Source organism: Chenopodium quinoa, unplaced genomic scaffold (genome assembly GCF_001683475.1).
Source record: "Chenopodium quinoa cultivar QQ74 unplaced genomic scaffold, ASM168347v1, whole genome shotgun sequence".
Taxonomy (NCBI): Eukaryota; Viridiplantae; Streptophyta; class Magnoliopsida; order Caryophyllales; family Amaranthaceae; genus Chenopodium; species Chenopodium quinoa.
The window spans coordinates 1,946,118-1,972,929 of NW_018743894.1; the positions used below are offsets into that span (position 1 = coordinate 1,946,118).

The window sequence follows — 26,812 nt, forward strand, 5'->3', positions numbered from 1 at the left end:
TCCCATATTGGGAATTATGTATTGCCATATCTTCAATAACTTGATCTGCATCATCAACATTAAGGTTCATAAACCTCCCACTAGATGTAGAATCCAATATTATTCTGGATGAATTTCCAATCCCATTATAAAAGGCTTGGATCAACTGTCGTTGTGCCAAATTATGGTGGGGGCATTCTCTTTGTAGATCCTTGAACCTCTCCCAAGCCACATATAAAGTCTCATCGGCCTCTTGGGCAAAGTTCTGAATAGCACTCCGTAGTACATCTGTTCTCTCTGCAGGATAATATTTGTTATAAAAATTCAAAACAAGAGTTTCCCCGTCAGTTATACCAAGTGCAGTTCTATTTAATCCATTAAACCATAATTTGGCTTTTCCACTTAAAGAGAAAGGAAAGGTAATCTCCCTGATTTGGTCTTGTGTGACCCCAGCTTGCCTGATGGTATTACAGTACTGACAGTAGTCTGCAATATGAAGATTTGGGTCTTCACCTTAGCTCCACTAAATTGCTTCCTTTCTATCATCTTTATAAATTGGCGTTTAATCTCAAACTGTACCCCATCAAGAGTTGGAGTGGGAGTAAGGTGCGGAAAATCTGTAAGCATTGGCTGTGAATAATCACTGAGCTTGTTAGATCACTACAAGAAAAAGGGTAATTAGCAACGGCCAAAGTAGTCGCAAATCCGTCGCAACCGTCGCAAAAATGGATTAGCGACTACTTTGGTTCGTTGCCAAAGACCTCGTCGCAAATCCATTTTTGCGACTAATTTTTGGACAGTCGCAAATTTAGCGACGGATTTGCAACGCCTTTGCAACTACCATTTAGCAACTAACTTTCAAATTTTAGCAACTAAATTATTGTCCGTCGTAAAATATTTGCGACGGATTAGCAACTACTTAGACCAATGTTTTAGGACTACTTTTTCGACGGATTAGCGACTACAAGACAAAACTTTTGCGACTACGAGACTAAACTTTTGCGACTACGGAGACTAGTTTAATTGCGATGGATTTGCGACTACTGAGACTAATGTTTTTTGCGACGGATTAGCAACTACTTACGAAACAAATTTTTGCGACTACAAAACTAATTATTTGTAACAAATTAGCGACTACTGAGACTAATGATTTTGCAACTAACGAATCAGTCTCTAAACCAAATTTGCAGTCGCTAAATATTTGCGACTGACGATCAATATTTGAGACCATAATTTAGCGACATATCAATCACAAAAAAAAGGTACCCACGCATAAATTCAAATAACCAAAATGTTAATTTTATTCAAGTATCCAAAATATAATCAATTTTGTATCAATGTATTAAAAAACAATATTTAACTCATATGACTAATTGTTCCAAAAGTCACCTCCCATATAAAAAAAGCTGCTTCAAATAAGAACTAATGACAATGTAAAAGACCAGTTGTTCATAAAATTACCACCAATAAAATAAAAATCACTTAGTTGTATCACGAGAGCAGGTGACTGCAGGCGTAGGAGGCTTATAAGGACGGTAAAATTGTTTTACAAGTGATGCTATTTTCTGCAATGTTTTTTGCATAGCTAATTTTTCCTTCTTCCATGTAGCTTTTTCGATCTCATGATTTTCGACGAATTCCTGAGCACATTTTAAGCTCTCTGCCGCTATTTTTTAGCTTTCTTCCACCTTGTTATGGTTTTCTTCCGCCATCTTCTTTAGTTCTTCAACTTGAGAACTTAATTGAGAAATCATGGAAGGAGTGGAAGATGATGCAGTAGATTGAGAAGTAGGATCGCTCTTGTAATACATTTGTGAAGCACTCCCTAAACCGTAGACTTTTCCTTTCTTTTGCCCACCTACAACCTCCAAGTAGACTTTGTCGGGGTTTATCTCAATTCCTTTGTTCTTATATTCCTCAAGTTTTTCCATATATTCTCTCTGCATTAAGATATGTATTAGTAACTATGATCTCAAATGTTAAAACTTAAATAAACTAAATACATTTAAATAAAAACAACTATAATAAAAATACAAGCAATGACTTGGGATATCGTCCGAGCCTAAAACTAGTTTGGACTTCTAAAACACAATTTAATTTAATTTGAGGGTGGGTGGTGATGGTTTGGAAATTCCTGAATGTGAGGATTAGGGGTAAAAGTGTCATTTTACCTCTTAATAGATGTTCCAGATTACAAAGGTACAACTATCGGGGAACAGAGGACCAAGGGTATTTTTATTATCGTTGTTTTTTTTTTAAAATAAAAGATGCAACACTTATAGCAAAATAATTTATGTAAGCAGTTATTAGTAAAAATTTCGACAGAGTCTCCTTTGTAAATTGAAGAATTCCCTCCTATAGGGTATGGCTTCAAAATAAACCTGTTTCAATTCACATTATGCCATACCACATTAATCATATGATTAATGCCGACAAATCATTCTCATCCTCCAACTCAATCACACAAACAAATAAACAATCCATAATATCTCCAAACATTAACTACCATAAATTTTTTTGTAATCTTAGAAAAATATATAAGTATACTCATACCATGAATTTTTTAGACTTGTCACCCATCAATTCAACTTCATCATTGCCCACACAAACAGAATGAGTGCTCTCATAGACATCAGCAGCAGTTGGTAAAATTCCATCCTTTTTCTTTGCCTTGTATTAGAAGAAGTTGTTAGCACTTACAGAAAAACAACCAAAAAAATAGGAAGACATAGACTATAGAGCAATTGTAATAAAAACCAGTTTAGTCATCTATATTAGTGGCTAAAAAGTTTCTACTTGCTTCTATCTTATATTAAAAATCATAAGTTTGTTGCTAAAATCATACACTTACCATTTTTTTAACCACTTGAGGAGTAGATACGCTACCTTGGCGATGGCCAGGGTCAAACTTCTCTAATGTTTGGCCAGATAACCGATTATCTCTTGCTTGGTTAGAACGTTTTACAAAATCGGGATGCTTACGCTTATTTATGAATTCAGCTCGAACAGTGTCAGTCATGAAACTAACTTGCTTATGGAGAGCCATTTTGTAAACTTGGTTCAATGTGCCCCTAAGTCGGTCCCCAGCTTTTTTGTCAAATTCTTTCCTAGCCTTAGCGTCGAACTCAGGTCTCCAAGTATATGTACGCTGCATTAGAATTAACATGTAAAGTTTATAATTTAACTCAAAATAGCATATTATACATAAATCATTTTATTTCTAATTTACAACCTGATATGGCTGCAGGAGTGCAGGATATTACACAATAGCACATTATAGTAAGCCAAAGCTCAATTAACTACCAAAATTTAACGATCTATCTCATTAAGTTACACTAAAATATTGGCATGACGAAAACCATGGGCAACTCGTGAATCAATAATCTAGTGTCATTTGTTTGCACTATGCTAAAAGAGGAAGAGGACAAGAGTAGTCTCTGGTGGGATTAGAAGTGCTGCTGCTGTGGGTCGTGGCTGTTGGAGGTGTCGTGCTGCTGGCACTGTGCGCATCAACACTGATGCAGCGGTGTTGGAAGGGTGGGGTGTGAGCTTAGGGGCTGTGATTAGGGACTCTAATGGCAGCATTATGGCTGTGATGGTTCATAGTGTGAGTGCTCAGGTCCGTGTGGCTATGACAGAGGCTTTAACTGATCAACACGTGCATGATTCATTGATTCTCCACAAGATTCATATCTATCGTATGTGATTTTCTGCATTAACCATAACAACAATAATCATGAAGTAACCTAAACATACATATTTTTTTCTCCAGAAATTAGTGTTATACTGCATATAGGTCAATGAGAAAAGTGCAACATAAAGGAGAAAAGGCAAGAAGTATCTCAATAATCAATATCCAATGAATAAGAGAAAAATCAAAGCTCCGGGTATGCAGGGCACAACTACACAATCAGTGAGAAACATATGCAGAAATTGACCAAAAAACACCCACCACAGTGATTTACGATAATTCACTTCACTCTCAGGTGGTTGAGTCTGGAGGAAATACTTATAAAGAAGAGGCACACTATTTATGAAATCCTGTAATACCAATAGTAAGATGGACAGCTATTTTGGAGCAAGAAAAACAAGTTATATGTAGTAAAATGAGAGATACTAGGGAAAGAATGGATAAATTAAGAAAAATGCACATACAAACACTTCTTCTTAGAGCAGTAAACAAATTCAACTTCCCTCCGCTGGGAGGTTGAAAAAGAAACGAATGGTATCAAAGCTATAAAAGCTTTGTATAACAGGCATTTTTCTCAATAGTTTCAACTATCTATAGAAGAAAAACTGACCAATAGCCACCTTTGGACAGATTCACAAACTGAATAGCAGAACCCCAAACCTTTTTTTTCTTCTTTTTTTCAAATAAACTGAATTGGTACAACAGGAGATGGGAGAGGTCGGAGTGTGTTATGAACACACCAGTATACTCACTTACCACCCATCCTTTTCATGACAAGAGTTAGATGATGACTTCTTGGTAGTTAGCCTGGGTCCATCTTCTACAAACTGGAACAAACCCCAAAAAAAATTGAGAGAACAGGACACAAAACATCCACTATGGAGAGTGGTATGGGTGTTGTGGTGGGTTGTGATAGCTGTTCTGTTTTGGCAGCAGTAGAAGACAAATGCAATTAAGTGTGAGAGTCTTTGTGAGAGGGGAAGCTGAGTAAGTAGAATAGCAATGTAATTGAATGGCATGTTCTGTTACAGAAGGATCAAACCTAAGTCTTCTAGGACTAATAGAATTACGAAGTTCATTAAGTCAATTCACCAAACAGAAATTAGTAATTAATCAAGCTTTCCTCTAAATTCTTAGTTAATTTGAGCATAATTACATTGATAATTATCGGTCCTTGACAGATAGAGCAAAAGGAACAGCATACAAAACACAAAACACAGTATTAAGGCTAATATGATTTAAGAACAATGAATACAAGAGAATGTCTCAAATTCTAAACATACCTTAAAGTCAGTGAACCAACGATCCCTAACCATAAGTGGCACCTTAGTAAAATTCATGTATGGGTGGTTGTAGTGTGCCTTCCAAGATTTTGTGACATTTCCACTAACGGTATGGTCATCAAACCTGATGCAAGAAAGATTAAGCACAAGCATAAATAATGATAATAAGCTACTAAGACAACAAATATAATACATAGATTAATATAACTGACCATAGCCCATCTTGTGAGAGCTCAATCTTTCCTTGTTCTACTCCATTCAAATTTTGTGGTGCCACATCATTCTCAACAGCAACATCAGCATTAGAATTTACTTGCACAGGACCATTAGAAGGTGGTGGTGTCGGTCGTGTGACCACAGGATTGTCTTGATCAACCGATTGATTATTGGCTCGGACACCACCTTGATTACCTCCCCGACCAAATTTTGAATTTTTCATGAAGGATTTCATTTCCAAAGAACTAGAAAGATCAGAAGCACAATAATTATTTTATACATAATAACCCATAATAAAAAAAAAATTTAAAAAAAAGTAAGCTCACAAATATGATCAAGAAATTTTAAAACATTTATCATATACCAAACAAATAAGATAAACACATTGTCTATTAAACAAATAAGCCCATAACAAAGCAAACACATTGAAAACTACAGCTTAGAAATTATTCTTCTTCTTCATCCACATCATCATCATCCTCGTCATCGTCCTCGTCATCGCTGGCAGTGTATCCTAACTCTCCATCAACCTCTTCTTCAGATTCAGATTCAGTATCATCCCATTCATCTTCTTCATGTTGTTCTTTCTCTTCACCACCTGAGCCGTCCTCCTCCATTTCATCCATATCCTCGTACATAACACCATCATCATCATCCGACGAACAAAGGGTTGGGGTCTCAGCAATGTCTACTTGGAAAATTGACTCATCGATTGGGGCATCCACACTTGACCTAGCTTTAGTCTTAAAAACAACCCACCATTGACTCTTATCTTTCTTTAAGCTTGGATAAGAGGTAAAATACACTTGATAAACCTGATGTGCTAGAACAAAAGGATCATATGCAGGGTATTTCTTAGAGTGGTTCACATCAATACTGCTCATGAATATTCATGCCATTCACTGAATCCATCCAATTACATTTAAACATGAAGGTTTTGAAGACATTTACAGTCCCCAAGTAGACCAGCTCAATGACTTCTTCTAAAATGCCGAAGTAATCAATTTCCTCCTCACTTATTACACCCACACCATAATTCATAGTTGCCTTGTGCTTTCCATAATCAAAAGTGTGAAACTTAAAGCCATTGATGTCAAATTGCCTCCATGTTTTGACTTGTCTAGACGGACCCATGGCAAGTGCTCGAATCACTTCATCAGTCTCATTAGATTTGATAACCTAATTTCAAATTCAAGCCATTAATTAATAAAATATATAACCTTATTCATATTTAGCGAATGATATGTCGAAACTTGATTGTAAAAACTTACAAAATCCTGAAACCATTTGGAAAATTCATGTGAAAACTTGCTCCAAATATCATGTAGGTCAATACCAGGATATTTTTGCATCATCGACTCTTCAAACTTCCTATAAACCTTAAAACGTTAATAATCTAGCAAATTGCATAAAATAACTACCAATTATAGAAATTTGTACCTTTCATATTCTCCTAATACCCCACAATTGGAAAGAACATAGTGGTGTGCATGCTTGAATTCTTTCGAACCTAAAAACCTTGTTTGGACACCTTTGCCACGACCTTTGCTAAATTGGAATAATTTTGGTATAGTTGAATCTAGATCATCATCATCAACAACATTGCGTCCTAGATCTCTAGATTTCGTATCAACATGAGGTTGAAAGTAATAAGAACAAAAGTTAGAAATCTCTTCTGCAAGATAAGCCTTGCAAATTGAGCCTTCCACTCGTGCCTTACTACCAATTTTCTTCTTCAGATGATTAAGAAATCTACAAAATATGTTAAATTGACTCATTCACATGTAAAATTATAAATCATATAGAAGAAACTTGAAAACAATGGAGTGGCTTGGGAAAATGTATATTACCTCTCAAATGGATACATCCATCTATATTGCACAGGACCACCCACTTTTACTTCATGTGGCAAATGAACGGGTAAATGCTCCATTGAATTGAAAAATGCAGGTGGGAATATTTTCTCCAACTTGCATAAGATTTCTGGAATGTTTTTTTCTAAACGAGTCACATCATCAACTTTAATAGTGTAAGAACATAGATCGCGAAAAAATTGGCTGATTTCAGTGACTGCTTTCCAAACATTATCAGGAAGAAGTTCTCTCATTGCAACGGGCAACAACCTTTCCATGAACACATGACAATGGCTTTTCATTCCATGTATCTTACAGGCTTGCAAATCCACACATCTACCAAAATCAGAAGCATATCCATCTGGAAACTTAAGATCTTTTATCCATTCACACAACACTCTACGTTATGCTTTATCAAGAGTGTATGGTGCTTTTGGGAAGATCAAGCTCCCATCATTAGATTCAATAGGCTTTAAGCTACTCCGCTTACAATATCGCTGAACATCTAGGCGAGCCTTATCTGTATCAACTGCGGTATATTTCACATTCATTATTGTGTGGATGAGTTGATCAAAAAAATTCTTTTTAATGTGCATAACATCTAAATTATGTTGAATCAACAAATCTTTCCAATAAGGAAGCTCCCAAAAGATGCTTTGCTTATGCCACCCTGTCTTGACCTTTTTTGATTTTGTCGAACGAATTTTTGGATCAATGGACTTTGGAATCTCCTTAACCTGCTCCCATAGTTGATGGCCCGTCAATATTGGAGGAGGCAATCGAGTTTCTGCTCTTTTTTTGGAAAAAGCAGTACGGTTTTTTCTATAAGGATGTGTAGGTGGGAGAAATTGACGGTGACTATCAAACCATGATACTTTAGAGCCGTTGTCTAGCCAAAAAGATCTATGCTTGTCCATGCAGTATGGACAAGCCATCTTTCCCGATGTAGTCCAACCAGATAACATCCCAAACGCAGGAAAATCACTAACCGTCCATAAAAGGGCAGCTCGTAACTTGAAATTTTGCTTTGTGGATACATCATATGTCATTGTACCTACTTCCCATAAAGATTTCAATTTGTCAATCAAGGGTTGCATGTACACATCCAAGTTCCCTTTTGGGTTTTTAGGACCCGGAATGAGCAAGGATAAAAACATAAACGGCTTCTTCATACATAACCATGGAGGCAAGTTATATGGGGTAACAATTACTGGCCAACAAGAATATTGCCTTCCAAATTTTCCATGTGCTGAGAAACCATCTGTGCATGGACCCAATCTAACATTACGGGGCTCACTTGCAAAATCCTTGTATGTGTTATCAAGATGTTTCCATGCTTCACTATCACTTGGATGGGCGAGTGTTCCACTTACCCTAGGATTTTTTGAATGCCACTGCATTTCATGTGCAAGGTCTTTGGTCGCATTGCAACCTTGGCGCGATCGGGAAGTAGAATAACACTTTGGCCGGCACACATTTTCCACGAGAAGTGTTCTTATAACGCTCTCCCACGCATTTCGAACACTTTTCAAGGTGAGCTTTATCCTTCCAAAATAACATGCATCCTTTAGGGCATGCATGTATCTTCTCATGAGGAAGTTCAAGGCCCTTTACCACCTTTTTAGTGTCATAGTACGTCATGGACATTGAATTCTCATCAGGAATTACTTCACTAATGAGCGATGAAATACTATAGACACATCTATGGGGCAAGTTGTATTCACACTTCAAGCTCGTAATCCTTGAAGCCATCTCTAAAACAGATAATCGAGTTCCTTCATACAATGGTTTTTGTGCGGCTGCTAACATCTCAAAAAACTTCTTAACTTGAGGATTAGGTTCTTCTTACACATTCCGAATATCTTCATGCATTGGATCACCATCAACTTGACCAAATGCATCAATAATCATGTCAACATACGGATCCGACGGCTCATCTGATGCTTTTAAAGAATCAAAATCCTCTCCATGACAAACCCATTCATAGTAGTCATTAAGAAATCCTTTTTTATACAAATGCTCTCTTACACTTTCAACATCTAAAAAAGGAACATTTTTACACTTTGAACAAGGACATCTGATCTTTGAAGATTCTTGAAAATCACGGTGTTGTTTAGCAAACTCAATAAACTCTTTCACGCCAATTGTGAACTCTTTTTTTAGTAGTCGACCTTCTAATCTCTCATACATCCATTTTCGATTCAATTTCTCCATGATCCTAACTGCTAAACGACATTAATAATCATACACATATATGTAATATAGTCTTCTTATATATGTAATTTATTCTTATTATATATGTTACTTAGTTATTTAGGCAATTACTTAGAAGACAAAAGAAAGATAAGCAAGAAAAGGTGCAGCAGTTAAGTCATATAGTGTATACACAATCCTTTTTCTTTATTTTTGAAACAATGGAAACAAAAGTGTTCAATATTCATTTGGTGGGACAACATAAATACAGAGAAACCAAAAAAAGAAACTTAATAGGAACAAAAAAATATAAAAAAAAAACATAATACATCAGTGTTGTATCTGACAAGCGCACTTTAGGGCGCGCTTTAGAGCATATTTTAGGATGATTTTGGATGTATTTGGGGCCGCTTTGGCCGATTATTACCTTGTTATGCTTACGTTCCCCATATAACGTGCTTCACGGGTTTTCGGTTTGTTTTTGATGTGTTTTCAGGTAATATCAACCGAGTTTAATCGGATCCTGAGCCCTTGATGCGTAACCGAGCTAGCCTTGACCGGAGTCCGAGGAGTTAAGGAAGTTCAAGTGTCGTGCATTGATTACATAGCACAGGCAGCACGGTCGTGCAAGCCAATAGCACGGCCGTGTCAGTATCCACGCACCCGCACGGCCGTGCAGGCAATTAGCACGGTCGTGCCAGATGTTCCCCGTGCCCGTGTCAGCTTCAGTATGAGCCCCGTGCTAGAGCATATTCAGCACGGCCGTGTCATTTTTTAGCACGGCCGTGCCAGGAAGCTGCACGGCCGTGCCATATATAGCACGGCCGTGCCAATTTGAAGAAGAAATCTGGTTTACTTACTGACAAGCTAGCACGGCCGTGCCAAATACAGCACGGCCGTGCTGATCCAGGGTTAACTGCGCGCTTGACTTCTCCGCATTAGAAGACGTATATAAGGCCCAACTTTAAGAGGATTCCTCAGACTGTTTTTTTAGAGATAGTTTTGAGAGCCTTTGTAGAGAGTTATTGGAGAACGTTCTTAGTATTAGAGATTCATTAGTTTTCTTAGAGATATTTCTAGAGATTTTAGTTTTCTTGGATTGATTTGAAGCAAGATTTGCGAAGATTCTTTGTATTATTCATTGACGACGGATATCAAAGTTCTGAACTTTTCCATGATTCGCATCAATACAATTGGTATTATTCATTCTTGTTTATTAATCAAGCTTTATTCCTTAATCAGAATTCATGTTTATATCTATTATGCTTTTGGAATTCATTATTGCTTTGATTATGAATATGTGTGAGTAGTCTCCTAGCTAGGGTTTCGGGATGAAACCCGGCCTAGGTAATCTATGTAATTGAGGATTGATTTTGATAAACGGATTGTGATTAAATTGATTATATGCGATTGCATGTTAATTCATTATAATAGGAGTAGCTAACCTAGAATCTTGAATTTGATTGCATGATATTCTTGATTTGAACAAGAGATTGTGAATTGAGTATTTCATTATTGAATGTGGTTTGATTATGTATCGAGTAATGTTAAGTGCATGAGAAATCCAAGCTTAGTATTGCCCGTTGTCTTCCTATCACATGATATTGATCAGACTTATAGTCTTTGCATATCCCGTTTGTCTCTGTGATTCCTTGTTGCTTAGTTACCAATGGTAAGGCGGATTCCCGTTCTCCCTAGTGTCTTAGTTTATTGATTTATTCCATCTTATTAGTAGTATTTTAGAACACCATTTTCCATTGATTTCGAACTAGCTTAGGTTTAAGATTGATTTATAATTACTCTCGTTCCTCGTGGACCGAACCTTTATTTGCCATTGTACTTGGTTATAGGGTGTTCGTATAAGTATTGTTTGATTGAGAGTTAGATTGTAGCGACCGATTTAACCCTCGTCAAAATGGCGCCGTTGCCGGGGAACGGTGTTTGTTAATTTCTTTTTGATTTCTTGAGTCTAGTTCATCATAAAAAAGCACAAAAAGATTTTTCCCTTTTGGCTACACTTTTAGCCCTGCTATTTAATTGGTTTGGTTAGTGTGTATGCGCAGGTCTAAACAGAGAGAATTAATACCCTTCGATCCAGAAATCGAAAGAACTTTGAAGAGCAATCGTAAATCTCGATTGACGTCATCAAACTCTCAAGGAAAGGAACACAACACACAACAGGTTCCAATGGAAGACATACCGCGCCAACCCAATCGGCCAGCACCACAACCCCTTAAGGAGTTGGGAACTCCTGGGGCGTATAGAGCTTCAAGTGGGATTGCTCCACCCACTACTGAGGCCAATGATTTCGAGATCCGGCCGGCTATGATCACCCTCATCGAGAGAAGGCAGTTTAGTGGTGCCAAGCATGAGAGCCCTTTGGCTCATTTGAACGAATTTGAGAAGTACTGCAATACCATCAAGGTTAATGGGGTGAATCAAGCGTTCGTGAGATTGAAGCTTTTCCCCTTTTCACTTATTGGGAGAGCTCTCGAATGGTTAGAGAAGGAGGTGAAGCTGAACTCTCTACACACTTGAGATGATGTCACGACAGCATTCTTGGGAAGATTTTATTCCCAAAAGAAGACAGCCGATGCTAGAGCTTTGATCCAGGGATTTCGGCAAAGGAGTGGGGAGTCAATCTACGAAGCATGGGAAAGGTACAAGGAGTATCAAAGAGAGTTCCCACACCACGGAATCCCAACATATCAAGTTTTACAGATTTTCTATGGAGGATTGAGTCCTCAAGGGAAGACCAGTTTGGATGCGGGAGCAGGTGGCCCCATTATGAACAAAACCGAAGAAGAAGTCATTGATATCATAGAAGATGTGGTACGACACCACATGGATTGGCAAGATGGAGAGAGAGAGGCCACGAGCAAGAGTGGAGGAGCGGTCTATTCGGTAGACCATCTTAATGCAATCGGGAATTTGACATCGCAAATTGTTAATCTGGGTAAGGAAATGTCAATTATCAAAGAGAAGCTCAACGCTCCACCGCATCAAAATCTTCCATCCTATTCTAAGGGAGCAGGTATGCACTCTAACTCTAATAATATGCCTGCTGGATGTATATTCTGTGAAAACTGTGGGTCTTATGACCATGATACCTCTGCCTGTAACGTAGATTCCCAATTTCAATCCAACTATAATGATGGTAATGAGTGTGATAATGAACAAGTCAATGCCTTGTCTTATGATAATAGACCTAGGAATGACAATAACAGATATTTACCACCTAATCAAAGAGGGAACAATTATAATCAACAGGGTAATAATTCTGACTACCAACAGCAAAACCAGTGGGGAAACAGGAACCAAAGGGACCAAAATCCCCAAGGGTCTTATAATCAACATGGTAATTTTGGTAATCAGAATAATTACCAACAAAATGCATGTAATCAAGGGAAATACAATCAGAACATGAATGCCAATAACAGGGGAAATTGGAATAACAATGGTAACAGGAACAACTTCCAAAATCAAAATCCCCAACAGTCTAATGCGCGTGGCTCCCGAGCCTCTAATGACAACTACAATGCTCAAGGACCATCGCAAAGGACTAGTTTGGAGGAGATGATGGAAGCACAGACCAAAATGTTCAACACTTTCATGGCCACCAGTGACAAAAAGTTTAATGAAGTGATGACACATAATAAAATGCTTGAAACCCAGATTTCTCAGTTGGCTAGTGCTATAAAGGATGGGGTTGGAGTGTCAAAACTCCCACCTCAAGGTATTGACCCTAAAAACTCTGTAAATGCTATCACCACTAGGAGTGGAAGGACATTGAGGGGGAGCGATGAAGTAGTACCCCCTAGGAGTCAATCTGTGACTACACCTACCACTGATACTGTTATAGTGAGTGAGGAGGAGAGGACCGGAGAGAATGATAAAACTGTAGAGGTCCTTAATGAAAAGGAAGTAACACAAGTCAAAGAACCCAATCTATTGCAAAAACTTCCTTACCCCCATAAGTTTGTGAGACATAAGTTGGATGTTCAATTCGGTAAGTTTTTAGATACTTTGAAGCAAATTCACCTTTCCATACCATTCACCGACGCTATAAAACAAATGCCTAACTATGCTAGGTTTTTGAAAGATATTTTGAGTGGCAGGAGGAATTGTGATGGGGTGGAAACTGTTAACCTCACCGCGAATTGTAGTGCAATCATCATGAACAAGATGCCTCCCAAATTGGGAGACCCAGGTAATTTCTCAATCCCTTGTGCTATTAATAAAATGAAAATTGATAATGCATTATGTGATCTTGGGGCTAGTGTTAGTCTTATGCCATATTCTGTATATCAAAGATTAGGGGTAGGAGAACTTCTTCCTACCAACATTACCCTACAGTTAGCTGATCGTTCGATCAAATTTCCTAAGGGTAAGGTAGAAGATGTTCCCCTACGAGTTGGGAAATTTGTGATACCTGTGGATTTTGTAGTTTTGGAAATGGATGAAGATAATCATATACCTATTATTCTTGGCGACCTTTCCTAGCTACCTCTGGTGCTCTCATTGATGTGAAGAGTGCCAAGATTTCTTTAAAGGTAGGAGAGGAGGTCCTTGAATTTGATCTGAACAAAAGCATGCAATATCCTTTGTCTACTTCCGAAAACTGCATGATGATTGACACTATTGATTCGATTGTCTCTAGTATGCATACACTATTGCTTTCTACTAACCATGATCTTGAGCCAAGTGATACCGATGAGAGCAGGTACATAGAGGAGCAAATGCTAGAGGTAGATGATGGTGATAACGGTTTCAAGGAAATTACACCCATGTATGCACTTGCTAAGGCCACCACAAAAGAGGTAAACGAGGCCCCTAAGGTAGAATTGAAACCTCTACCATCACATTTAAGGTACGAATTTCTTGGCCCTGATTCAACTTATCCTGTCATTGTGAATTCTTCTTTAGATGCGGATCAAACTCGGAAGTTGTATGATGTATTGAGAGAGCATCAAAGTGTCATAGGCTATACCATTGATAACCTCAAGGGTATTAGCCCCGCTATATGTATGCATCACATAACTCTCGAGGATGGTGCGAGGCCTTCTATTGAGAAGCAGAGGAAACTCAATCCTCAAATGGGGGAGGTGGTGAAGAAAGAGATCACCAAACTTCTTGATGCAGGTATCATCTTCCCCATTTCAAGTTCTAGATGGGTTTCCCCTGTGCATGTTGTCCCTAAGAAGGGGGGAATGACTGTAGTTGAGAATGAGAATGGTGAGCTCATCTCAACTAGAACGGTGACCGGTTGGCGGATGTGCATAGACTATAGACGTCTAAACGCATCTACCAAAAAGGACCATTTTCCCCTCCCTTTTATTGATCAAATGCTCGAAAGACTAACTAGGCACAAGTATTATTGCTTTCTTGACGGTTATTCGGGGTTTTTCCAAATACCTATAAACCCGGATGACCAAGAGAAGACGACTTTTACTTGTCCATATGGTACTTTTGCCTATAGGAGAATGCCTTTTCGACTTTGCAATGCACCGAGCACCTTTCAACGGTGTATGATGAGCATTTTTGGGGACATGTTGGAGGCCGAGATGGAGGTTTTCATGGACGATTTTTCTGTTGGAGGAGCCTCCTTTGATGATTGCCTAGTGAACTTGGGGAAGTGCCTACAACGGTGTGAGAGAGTGAATTTAGTCCTGAACTGGGAGAAGTGTCACTTCATGGTTGAAGAAGGTATTGTCCTCGGTCACAAGATCTCAAATGCAGGCATAGAGGTGGACAAAGCAAAGGTTGAAGTTATAGCAAAGCTACCACCACCGGTCAATGCAAAAGGGGTAAGACAATTCCTAGGGCATGCGGGGTTCTACCGGCGATTCATAAAAGATTTCTCTCTTATAGCCAAGCCTTTGACTGCCTTATTGCAAAAGGAAGTCGACTTCAAGTTCGACATAGAGTGCCTACAAGCTTTTAACACACTTAAGAAAGCTTTGATTTCGGCACCGATTGTGCAAGGACCACGGTGGGATCTACCTTTTGAGTTGATGTGTGATGCTAGTGATACGGCTATTGGAGGTGTTCTTGGGCAACGAGTTGAGAAGAGGGTTCACGTGATCTATTACATGTCCAAGACCTTAAATGAAGCACAAAGGAACTACACCACTACAGAGAAAGAGTTCCTAGCCATTGTTCATGCATTTGAGAAATTTTGGGACTACCTCATTGGTTCCAAAACGATTGTTTATACCGACCATGCTGCCATCAAGTACCTAATTTCGAAGAAGGAATCCAAACCACGCCTCCTCCGATGGGTCCTCTCTTTACAACAATTTCATGTGGAGATCCGGGACAAGAAGGGAGCCGAGAATGTGGTTGCGGATCACCTTTCGCGCATGGAGAGGGAGCAACAAGAAGATGATGGGCTGACCATTTGTGATGAGTTGAAGGATGATGTTTTATACCTCCTCAAGGAGAAGATTCTACCATGGTTTGCGGATTTGGTAAACTACTTGGCTTGTGAGGAGTTTCCCCCCGATTACTCCAAGAACCAACGGAAGAAGATTAGGAGAGATGCAAGGCATTACATATGGGATGATCCAATTTTGTTCAAGAGAGGTGTAGATGGTCTCCTAAGAAGGTGCGTTCCGGAGGAAGAAGTTCATAGTGTGCTGAAAATGTGCCACTCCGACCCTTGCGGAGGTCACATGGGGGCTAATAAGACAGCCCAAAAGGTTTTGCAATGTGGGCTATGGTGGCCCCATATCTTTAGGGACGCGTGGGCATTTGTGAAGACTTGCGATGCTTGCCAACGGAGTGGAAACATTTCCAAGAAGAATGAAATGCCTCAAAAACCCATACTTGAACTTGAGATCTTTGATGTGTGGGGCATTGACTTCATGGGACCCTTCCATTCCTCCCGTGGGAACCAATACATACTTGTGGCTGTGGATTACATGTCTAAGTGGGTGGAAGCAATTGCCTCCCCTACAAATGACCACAAGGTGGTGGTGAAACTCTTCAAAAAGATTATATTTCCAAGGTTCGGGGTTCCTAGGGCGGTTATAAGTGACAACGGGTCACACTTTGTGCATGGGGCCTTTCAAAGGATGCTTCGAAAGAATGGAGTACATCAAAGGTTCGGGACAACCTATCACCCTCAATCTAGTGGGCAAGCGGAAGTCTCCAATCGACAGATAAAGTCCATCCTTGAGAAGACAGTGGCGAAGAGTAGGAAAGATTGGTCCGATAAGCTTGATGATGCACTTTGGGCATACCGGACTGCTTTCAAGACCCCAATAGGCACCACCCCATACCGCTTGGTCTACGGGAAAGCATGTCACCTCCCGGTCGAACTAGAGCACCGCGCTCAATGGGCTATCAAGAAGATAAATTTTGATCTAGCAAGCGCGGGAGAGCAACGGATGTTGGACCTTCATGAATTGGAGGAGCTTCGGATGGACGCATATGACAGTGCGAACCTATACAAGTCCCGATCTAAGGAGTTCCATGACCGGAAGATAGAGTGGAAGGTGTTCAATGTTGGTGACAAAGTCCTCTTATATAACTCTAGGATGAAGCTCTTCCCCGGTAAGTTGATGTCAAGATGGAGGGGTCCATTCACTGTCAAAGATGTTTTCCCTTCCGGTGCGGTTGAGCTTTATGATTCTAGTGGGTTGCAATCCTTCGTGGTTAATGGGCAAAGGTTGAAGACATACTATGAGGGAGCCCATGTTGGTGTGATAGATGTGTTCGAATGCGGTCACAAGAGTTGAATGTGACCACGTCAAGCTATCGACGTTAAACTTAGCGCTTCCGGGAGGCAACCCGATTTTCTTGCTTTTACTAGAGCAGTTTCTTTTGTTTTGTAGTTGATTTAGCTCCTAATTTGTGTGAGTTTTGTGTGCTCTTGTGTGTTTTTGTGCAGGTAGAAGATTGGTTAGAAGTCGGAATGAAGAGAGTGATGCGTGCCTTGAAGGAAAAGAAAACCTGCAGACTGCAGCAGACAGCACGGCCGTGCCATCAGACAGCACGGTCGTGCCAGAATCCAGCACGGCCGTGCCAAAATCTGCACGGCCGTGCCAAACCTCAAAAGCCCACTGACATTCTAGCACGGTCGTGCCATTTTCAGCACGGCCGTGTCAAGTAAAAGCACGGCCGTGCTAATTTTAGCACGGCGGTGCCATCTGAAATTCAATTTTGCAAAAAGCCTGCCAAGCCAACACGGCCGTGCCAAATTCGGCACGGCCGTGCCAAACCTCAGCACGGCCGTGCCAGTTATAGCACGGCCGTGAAGCGCGGGTTCCGGATAGTTTTTCGTGTTTTTTAAACACGATTTCACTCAAACTCTCTCATTATTCCCCAACTCTCTAACACTCTTTCCTACCCTTTTTCTCTCTAAACTAACCCAAACCCCCAACCTCCTCCCTCAATTCCTCAAATCAAACCCTAATTCCCCATATTCTTCTTTCAAGATCTCGGCACCCTCCTTGCATTGGAGCATTTTTCAAGTGATTGGACGCAAAATTCGGCCCTCTTTGAGCTCGCCACAACTCCCCTTCGTGGAGTCCTCGGTGAATTCGTTCTTAAACTCATTGATTTTCGCAATTTTTGTCCAATTTCATTAGTTTTATTGAATATTTGTTGTTGAATTGTGCTTTATTGTTGCAAGTTTGGGTGAACTAGTAGTGTTAGGGTAGTACATTGCATGCTAGGATAGTTTCTTGCTTGTTAATTGGTATATTATGCTTAATTTCTTGAATCAAACATGCCTAGAACAAAGACATCGACTAGGAGACCGGGTCGGGACGATGCATCCTCATCCATGGTTCCACCCACGGTGGACACCATGGGTATTGTTTTTAATAACCCGTCCTTTTTGGACAAATTTGTAGGATTATCCCACCGACCGATCCGGCCTACCAAGCTCTACGACCCTTTAGCCGCTAGGGCTCTAGGGATCGAAAGCGACATGGTTCAACTATTTTCATTTACCAACTTTGATTCTTTCCTTACCATGCATGCTCTCACTTACAAGAGGCTTACCCTCGAATTTTTGTCTTCTTTGTACGTGCATCGGGATGAGAATAACTCACCCTGGTACTTGTCCTTTCAACTAATGAACTCGGGCACCATTCAAATGTCGGTGGCCCAAGTTAATGTCGCCTTTGGGTGGACATCCGACCTGAAATATGGTCCTAAGGATGGCCACTCAAAACACTACAACTCCGGGTTGTTTTGGCGGAAAATCACGGGAAAAATGGATAGAGATCCCCGTAGGAATAAGGCGACTTCCATCGTCAATCCCGCCTTTCGATTGTCCCACAGGACCTTCTCCTCTACTATCTTTGCTAGAGGAGATAGTTCGGGTGTAGTCTCCATTAGGGAGTTACAGTTTATTTGGCACCTCACCCGTGGGGACGGGCGTCTAGACATGGGAGCGTGGTTACTAGACCACCTCGACGGTGTAGCCCAGGGTAGGGGTGATATTACTATCGGTGGCATGATCACCATTCTTGCGCAATATAATGGGATTGATTTTTCTGAATTGCAGGCTATCCCAGGCACTACGAGGCTTGATATGCGCACCTTGAGAGCCATGCAGTGGCTTGAAGGGACATCCCAGCCGGATTGCTATTTGTGGCTCGTAGCAGGCAAGCCATACGCCTACTTGCCCAATCCGGAGAGGACGGTGGTTTACAACAAAGACAACTGGATCTTCGACCCCGACTTCGCCTGGCATGAGGACGGAGGCACGGAGTATGTAGACCGCAGTCCCCAGCCTCACCAGGGGGATGAGTAGGCCCACGGGGGCCAAGGAGGTGACGATGCTGATGATGATGATGATGACGAGGAGGGTGGCCCGGATGCGGCCCAGCAGATCCCGGCGCAAGACTTCGCCTGGCTCCCCAAGGAATGGAAGATTTGAAGCTCGAGGTAGCGGATTTGCGCCGGTCGAACGAGGATATGACCTCCGCCTTCAGAGATTGGGAAGATTTACTGCTTTCCTAGACTAACCTTAACTTGTTTGCTAGTATGTCTTTCCTTTTTGCAGATTGGGAACATTCGAGACGCGGCATGAGTTTGAAGAACGATGCTATGGCCGTTAATTGGAGCTCCCGGGAAGCAAATTTAGTGAGATCTTTTCCTTTTTTTTTGTGTGCTTAGGATAGTTTAGTTTAGGAAGAAGTTGAATGGTTCGAGGATGTTTGATCGGTTCTAAGGAACCTGGGATCGTTGATGTTGATATCATTCGATCACTTGTTTGTCGATTGGGATTTTATGTGATTTTTATGCCTCGTTATGTGCCTTACAATTTATTCAGTTGGCTTAGTTGTACATATGTTTGTGTTAGATAGGAAAAGCTTCTGCTATGAGGATGTGTGGTTTAGCTTATATGATATGCCTCGTAGTCTTTTCCTATGTTTTTGGATCATAATAAACTTGTCTAATTGCAAAATTTTGGAATATTGTTCATGTTGGATTCGAAATGTGAATGAATGTGTATGGAATGTCTATTTCCACTTAAGCCAGTGATGAATACACAGTTCGAGTCTATTGTTGATCAAAGTGGACGAGTCTAGGCGAAGGGTAGAAATAGAACACCTTTGTCATGTAAAACTCTATGCCTTTGGGCTGTGGTAAGATGGAGTCGCTTCCCAATTGTGGATTTGACCCCCTTGATTGGTAGTTGCTTTATTTGTTAGATCCCGTGAGGTTTATTTGTTCTAGCCTTCATCATTCTTGTTGAGTGGCATATTTGGATCCTTGATTACGCATTTTTTGATCTTTGTGTTGACTAGTAGCTCCCGAGACCGACTTGACACTTTTAACGGAGGAAGAGGGCACCTTTTTCATTTTTCTTATTTTGTTCCTTTTGTTTTGTTACAAATTGATTTTCTTTTTACATCATCTTACTTGGTAACCATGTTGAGCTTTAATTCCATTCTTGGTTAACCGTGTTACAAACCCGATGGCCAATGTTTTACCAACCCTTAGTTGTGAAGCGTTTACCTAGATAGGTTTGTTGAGCTTATTGTTTACTAATCAAGAAATAAAGTTTGATAGTTGGTTTGAGCAGGTGTGAAAGTGAGCCTAATTGTAAATATGTAATGTGAAAGTCATTTTGCCATCAATAAAAAAAAAGAAAAAAAAAGGAAGAAAAAAAAAAGAATTTAAAAAGAAAAAAAGAAGAGAAAAGCCGTCCGAATTGTGAAAAAGGCAAGGACACATAAATAAAGTTTTGAAGTTTGAAAGAGGTCATTTGAGTGTGTATTATATGGATAATTTGGGATGTGTAAGAATGTGAATCAATGAGATTGTGGAAAGTGAATTACATCTTTTGAACTATTGTTTTTGAGAATTGTGATTCTTGCGCTTCATTTAGGAATTAACCCCACTTTTTTTTAAATTGTTTTCACCTACCTTACCCATTGCCAATACATTACAACCCTTTAAGACCCTTAGACTTTAGAGGTGTTCGGTTCTCAAACGGTGGAGGGAGATACCTTTCAACCCTATGGAAAGATTATGCGTAATCGAGATGTCGGGATACCTTTGTTATTTCCTCAAAACATCACTTCTTCCGGTTCCTTCGAGGAATCACGAGGGGCCAATTAGGGTGGTGATTTGAAGCAAAAGGGGAGGACGTGGCCGGTTTGGTCGGGTTTAGAGGGAAGCATGATTTCTTTGTTCTCTATTCTTGGTTTAGGTCTTGTTCGCATTTGATCAACGATATCTTGGATTGTGTGTCTCGTTGCTTGTTTGAGTGGCACGGCCGTGCAAGCATGGCAGTAGCGGATTCCTGTTCCACCTGTTGAAGCGCTTGTTCAGCTCTGTGTCTGAACTCTCAATGATGAGGAAGGTGCTCTGCCAGTCCTTCCATTTGTTTGCTTTACCTCTCGTCATGAGGTAGCCCCTGTGGCTCATCAATTGATACCAGCCGGTACCGCCTGCCTTAAGGGTCCGGCTGAGGTAGTTCATGTGGGCGAAAGCCTCGAAGCTCGGCTCCACCCCGTGCAGTTCGCACCCGGCCACATAGCCGAGTACATTGACCCAGGAGTTCGGGGCTAACTGCCATAACCCCAACTCATACCCATCCAAGATTCGCTGAACAGCCGGATGTAGTGGGAAGCGCAGCCCAGCCTTGATGGCCGCCTCGTAGCAGCCAAAGCAGGCGCTATCATAACTGGTACCAGCCGGTCAGACGACTGTTTCTTCTGGATCCGGCACAAACACTAAAAAGCCGGGGCCCATTGTGTGGTTTGCGATAAAGCTCTCTACTTTCTCTTGCATGGCCGTGATCCGGCCCCGAGGTACCGTGCAGTAGTAGGGGGTATTTTGCTCTCGATAATAGGCGGATGGCTCCGCCCAATCGTCCCCCTTCTCAACTGCGTGAGAAAGCCTCGCCTCTTGCAGGCGACTGTTTTTCTCTTCTGTGTCCAAAGAAGCATGGCCAGAAGAGCTAGACTCGGAATCGTCCTATGACGAGTCCGAAGAGGACGACTCCTCCCCTCTCCCGGAGGGGCCCGCCTCCTCTCCTTTAAAAGGAGCAGGAGAGAATGAAGAATTGTCAACTGTAAAAAGGGAAGGGGTCACTTTGACTCCTCCCTCAGAACTGCCGGCTTTCAAGCCGCTTTGTTTCACTTCCGCATCTGGCGCCTGGTCAGATGTTTCACTAATCGCCACCCTTTGGGAGGAGCCGTCTGAATTTGAGATCCTGGCAGTCTTTTTTGTTCTGGCCATCATGCTCTGCATAGACACAGATACAGTCGGACTTTGTATAAAGGGCAAAGATGGGTCCAGAAAAGGGCAGGCGGCACTCCTAGTCCTAGATTCGGCCGTCCCCGACCGGCTGATCACTAACCTAGGTCGTGTCGTGTGCTTCCGTGGTGCCATTTCAAAAAAGAATAAAGAGAAAATTAAGAGTAAGAGAACCGACGGTTACCTGAACGAGTGACGGTTGATGAAGTTCTGAAAATCCTTTGCAGTCGGCTTGTCAGAGCAGGCGGTAGGCAGAGAGAGTCCAAAATGTCAGAGCAAGTTCAGGGGTCCGAATGTTCTCTCACAAAGTTCTCAAGTGTGAAAATGACTGAAGTCAACACTTCCTTATATATAGGCGAAGTGAGAAGGCGAAGGGTCACTTCCAGAATTCATAATTTGGGTGGGAGAATCTCTCGGCCTTTCGCCGAGTGACACCTGTAGCAGGCCGTCGCCTGTTACAGTGCGACACCTGTCACAGGTAACACGTGATCAGTCACGTGCCACCTGTGAGGGGCAAATGATTAGGGGATTTTGCTCCCACCAATCGGAATGCGCCACGTGGGCCAATCAGGTCCTGCCAAGTGTCCCCCAGTCGGAACTGTCAGGGCTTGCCACGTGGCACCCGCTTATTTGTCCACCTTGGACCTATTATGTCATGACACGTGGCATACTCCATGCCTAATGGAGAAACCGGCCACCCAGGCCCAACTTCCGAGGGAAGCCCAATCAGCCCTAGGTTAACCTAAACCTAGGATTAGCACGTTTCCCAAGGTTATAAATACCTCCCTTAATCCTCATTAAGGGAGATTACATGAATAACAGGCTGATCACGCTAAAAAAAGCAGATTACCTACATTTAACACTCTCACCTAGAGAGACCCAATCACTTTAATTTCCGCATTAATTACTCCTTAATCAAGTACTAACTTGACCGTTGGAGGCGGAGCTCCCACCACCAGGAGTCTCCGTTGTTTTGCAGGTACAGGCGTCCGGTTCCAGTCTCGGAATTGTAACTCTCCCGCAAGACATCATAAAACCCCGAAACATTTGGCGCCGTCTGTGGGGATATTGCGGATCAGCTACTGCCATGCTTGCACGGCCGTGCCACTTCCAGCACGGCCGTGCCGATTCACGAAGGGCAGCCTGCGATTTACTTTCCGATTTAAAACATATATATATAGCCCGATTGTAAGGGTTAAGAGACAGTTTTAGAGATAGTTTTGAGAGCCTTTGTAGAGAGTTATTGGAGAACGTTCTTAGTATTAGAGATTCATTAGTTTTCTTAGAGATATTTCTAGAGATTTTAGTTTTCTTGGATTGATTTGAAGCAAGATTTGCGAAGATTCTTTGTATTATTCATTGACGACGGATATCAAAGTTCTGAACTTTTCCATTGATTCGCATCAATACAATTGGTATTATTCATTCTTGTTTATTAATCAAGCTTTATTATTCCTTAATCAGAATTCATGTTTATATCTATTATGCTTTTGGAATTCATTATTGCTTTGATTATGAATATGTGTGAGTAGTCTCCTAGCTAGGGTTTCGGGATGAAACCCGGCCTAGGTAATCTATGTAATTGAGGATTGATTTTGATAAACGGACTGTGATTAAATTGATTATATGCGATTGCATGTTAATTCTTATAATAGGAGTAGCTAACCTAGAATCTTGAATTTGATTGCATGATATTCTTGATTTGAACAAGAGATTGTGAATTGAGTATTTCATTATTGAATGTGGTTTGATTATGTATCGAGTAATGTTAAGTGCATGAGAAATCCAAGCTTAGTATTTCCCGTTGTCTTCCTATCACATGATATTGATCAGACTTATAGTCTTTGCATATCCCGTTTGTCTCTGTGATTCCTTGTTGCTTAGTTACCAATGGTTAGGCGGATTCCCGTTCTCCCTAGTGTCTTAGTTTATTGATTTATTCCATCTTATTAGTAGTATTTTAGAACACCATTTTCCATTGATTTCGAACTAGCTTAGGTTTAAGATTGATTTGCAATTACTCTCGTTCCTCGTGGACCGAACCTTTATTTGCCATTGTACTTGGTTATAGGGTGTTCGTATAAGTATTGTTTGATTGAGAGTTAGATTGTAGCGACCGATTTAAACCTCGTCAGTATCCATGATTCGCATATGCTTATAGTGAAACAAGCAGAATAAAACAATGATAGGTACAAATCAATTTATTTTACCAAATCAGGGAACAAAATTTAAGAACAGCGGAAACTACATACATCAAAATATGAAGCATCATATATATGAGAATAGGATATCTAGTTTTAAGGAAAAATATAAGAAAAATAATCTAAAAATATTATATAGGGATTTAAGTCAGTCTGACTAATTCATTTATATAAACTCCTGTTTATAAGTTTTTGTCATATAAACTATCAATTACAACATCTATATAAACATATTGCAGAGAGTATTTACATTGTCAGATATTATTCATTCTACAGTATACAATTCTACCACAATTCTGGCACCTAAGACACAAAATTACTGCAATATAATAAATTCAAAACCAGGTAATGCAATGGTTATTATTTATCCTAAATTCAAAACCAGGTAACGAAACCTAATTTCGGCAGCAGTGCAACACCACAAGATCAACCACAGCTAACTAAATTAAAATTCTTTAGGAAACCTAATATTGGTTATTATTTATCCTCTTCATCATTGTCATTTCTATCCTTAATTACAATGTAAAAATTCATATACACTTCACTTAATTATTATTTCAATTTCTGAAAATTATACAGAGAATTCGAACAGATCCAGACCTTGTAAATTTCAGCAGTGCAAATAAAATCAGTCATTAAGAAATTAAAAATAATTAGGGCTTTTTGAATGATAAATCATGTTTTAATGGTTTTTTAATAATTGACTTCAAAAATAACCCAAAAACTCGCAATTGCCTGTCAAACAAAATCAATTCAATCTTCGCAATAAACCAGATTAAATTCAATTCAATCAATTCACAACTCATTTGGTTCGCAATTCAATCAATTCGAAATTTAAAATCAATTCGCAATTTTCAAACGAAACTAGACTAAAATAAAAAAAATTGGACAAAATACTCAATTATACTAAATCGCAATTAGCAAATTGAAATATGAGAAATATTGAATGGACACTAGGAAGAGGAAGCATGCGACTAACCGGAGAGGAGATGAAGACGACGTGGGTTTGATCTGAAGTTCTGAATTGCACTGGCCTTCGTTTTTTGTCCTTTGTTTTTTTTTTGTGAGGATGAAGAGTATCGAGCACTCGAGCAGCAATGTTTGTAAATAAGGAGTGATGAATTTTTTTTTAAGGAAGGATTGATATAATTGTTTATTGTGTTTTTTGGCGGCAACAACTTATTGTACTACTTTTACTAAGGGTTTTTATATTTCCGTACCAAAAAAAAAAACTTATTATATATTAAGGGTTTTAATTCCTTTTTAATAAATTTTAAAAACAATAGTAGCAACTACCATGTTAGTTGCAATATTAGTCGCAAATTTTTTAAAAAAATTGTTTCAAATTTGTTAGCCTTAGCAACTGCAATTTAGTCGCAAAAAGTTGTAAGAATGTCGCAGATTAGTGACCGAATAGCAACTATTATAAAATACGTTGCAAATTTGCGACAACTCATTTTTTGCAGTCGCAAAAATAATTTTTGCAACTAATTATTATGGTAGTCGCAAATATTAGTTGCTAATTAGCGACCGCATAGCAACTACTGCAAAATCAGTTGCAAAATTTGCGACTGCTCGTCTTTTTCAGTCACAAAAATAATTTTTGCAACTGATTATTATGGTAGTCGCAAAAATCAGTCGCTAATTCAACTTTTTCTTGTAGTGGATACCGCCATCTCTGATTCTGGATATGAAGATACCTCTGAATCGCTAAAATCAGTTGGAGGGTCTCGGTGATTATTATTATCACCAGAACCTGCCAGAATTTGTTTGTAAAAATTCTTTTGTCTATGGAAGGATCGTTCGATCTTGAGATCGAATGGGATGTAATCTGATCTGGAACGCCTAGGCATAAACAAAGAAATAAAAGCAAATATGAGACTTGCCTCAAAGAACTAACGTTCTCTGAGACAAAAAGAAATAACCTAGACTACAAAAATAATCAGAATTAAAAATAAAATCGTTTCCCCGGCAACAGCGCCAAATTTTGACAGGCTATAGTCGTATCACCTAATCAAAAGTAATTCCTAAATCCTCTAACTAATGCAAATAGGGAAGTAAGGTCGAATCCATAGGGAAACTGGTCTTTCTATTCCTAATTAATTAAAGCAATCTAAATTATAAAGTAACAATTTGATAATATGGATATAAAACTAAACTACGGAGATTAAGAGTAAAGAGAAAACAATGAATAAAGGCCCAGGGCATAGATTCACCAATAAATAACAATCCAGGGTAAAACATAATAATCAATCATAATTGCATACATTAATCTAATCATAAAGGGCTTTCGCTGCGTATTACAATCACATAATTAATCTACCGGAATTAAATCTCATCTCTCGAATCTCGACTTAACCATTTATAAATTAACCTGCCTATTGAAACTAGACCTAAACATCAATTCTCATCTCTAGAATCTCGAATCAATATTGTCAAACTCATGCATAAAAGATCGGGCCTAATCTAGTCACAGAGCATTAAATTAATCAATAGGAAATTAATCTAGCATTGATAATTAACAACAATAAATTACCCCTTCATATTATTTATGGATCCCCACAAACCCTAGAAAGGAAACTACTCACACATAATTAAATCTAAACTAATCAAGGCAATAAAATAAGACATGATGAAAGAATTAAAATAAATAACTGAGATTAAAGT

At 39.8% G+C, this 26,812-nt stretch overlaps 2 protein-coding genes across 3 annotated transcripts; both read right to left on the reverse strand.

The window, feature by feature from the left end:
- Nucleotides 1-1,316: 1,316 nt before the first annotated feature.
- On the reverse strand, nt 1,317-25,508 carry LOC110686832. Of its 2 annotated transcripts, XM_021863419.1 has the most exons (6): nt 25,125-25,508; nt 5,166-5,414; nt 4,954-5,077; nt 2,831-3,127; nt 2,533-2,649; nt 1,317-1,919 (listed from the first exon to the last, which is right to left on the reverse strand). In XM_021863419.1, exons 2-6 carry the CDS (start codon nt 5,402-5,404, stop codon nt 1,653-1,655), a joined length of 1,044 nt encoding a protein of 347 aa, XP_021719111.1. In that variant the 5' UTR covers nt 5,405-5,414; nt 25,125-25,508; the 3' UTR covers nt 1,317-1,652. The 2 variants fall into 2 exon arrangements, with proteins under 2 accessions (XP_021719111.1, XP_021719112.1); XM_021863420.1 differs by lacking the exons at nt 4,954-5,077; nt 5,166-5,414; nt 25,125-25,508 and adding an exon at nt 8,874-9,262 and having other exon boundaries at nt 2,831-3,082.
- LOC110686833 lies at nt 5,931-7,324 on the reverse strand. Its single transcript, XM_021863421.1, has 4 exons — nt 7,020-7,324; nt 6,610-6,921; nt 6,441-6,540; nt 5,931-6,348 (listed from the first exon to the last, which is right to left on the reverse strand). Exons 1-4 carry the CDS (start codon nt 7,322-7,324, stop codon nt 6,040-6,042), a joined length of 1,026 nt encoding a protein of 341 aa, XP_021719113.1. The 3' UTR covers nt 5,931-6,039.
- Nucleotides 25,509-26,812: the final 1,304 nt, after the last annotated feature.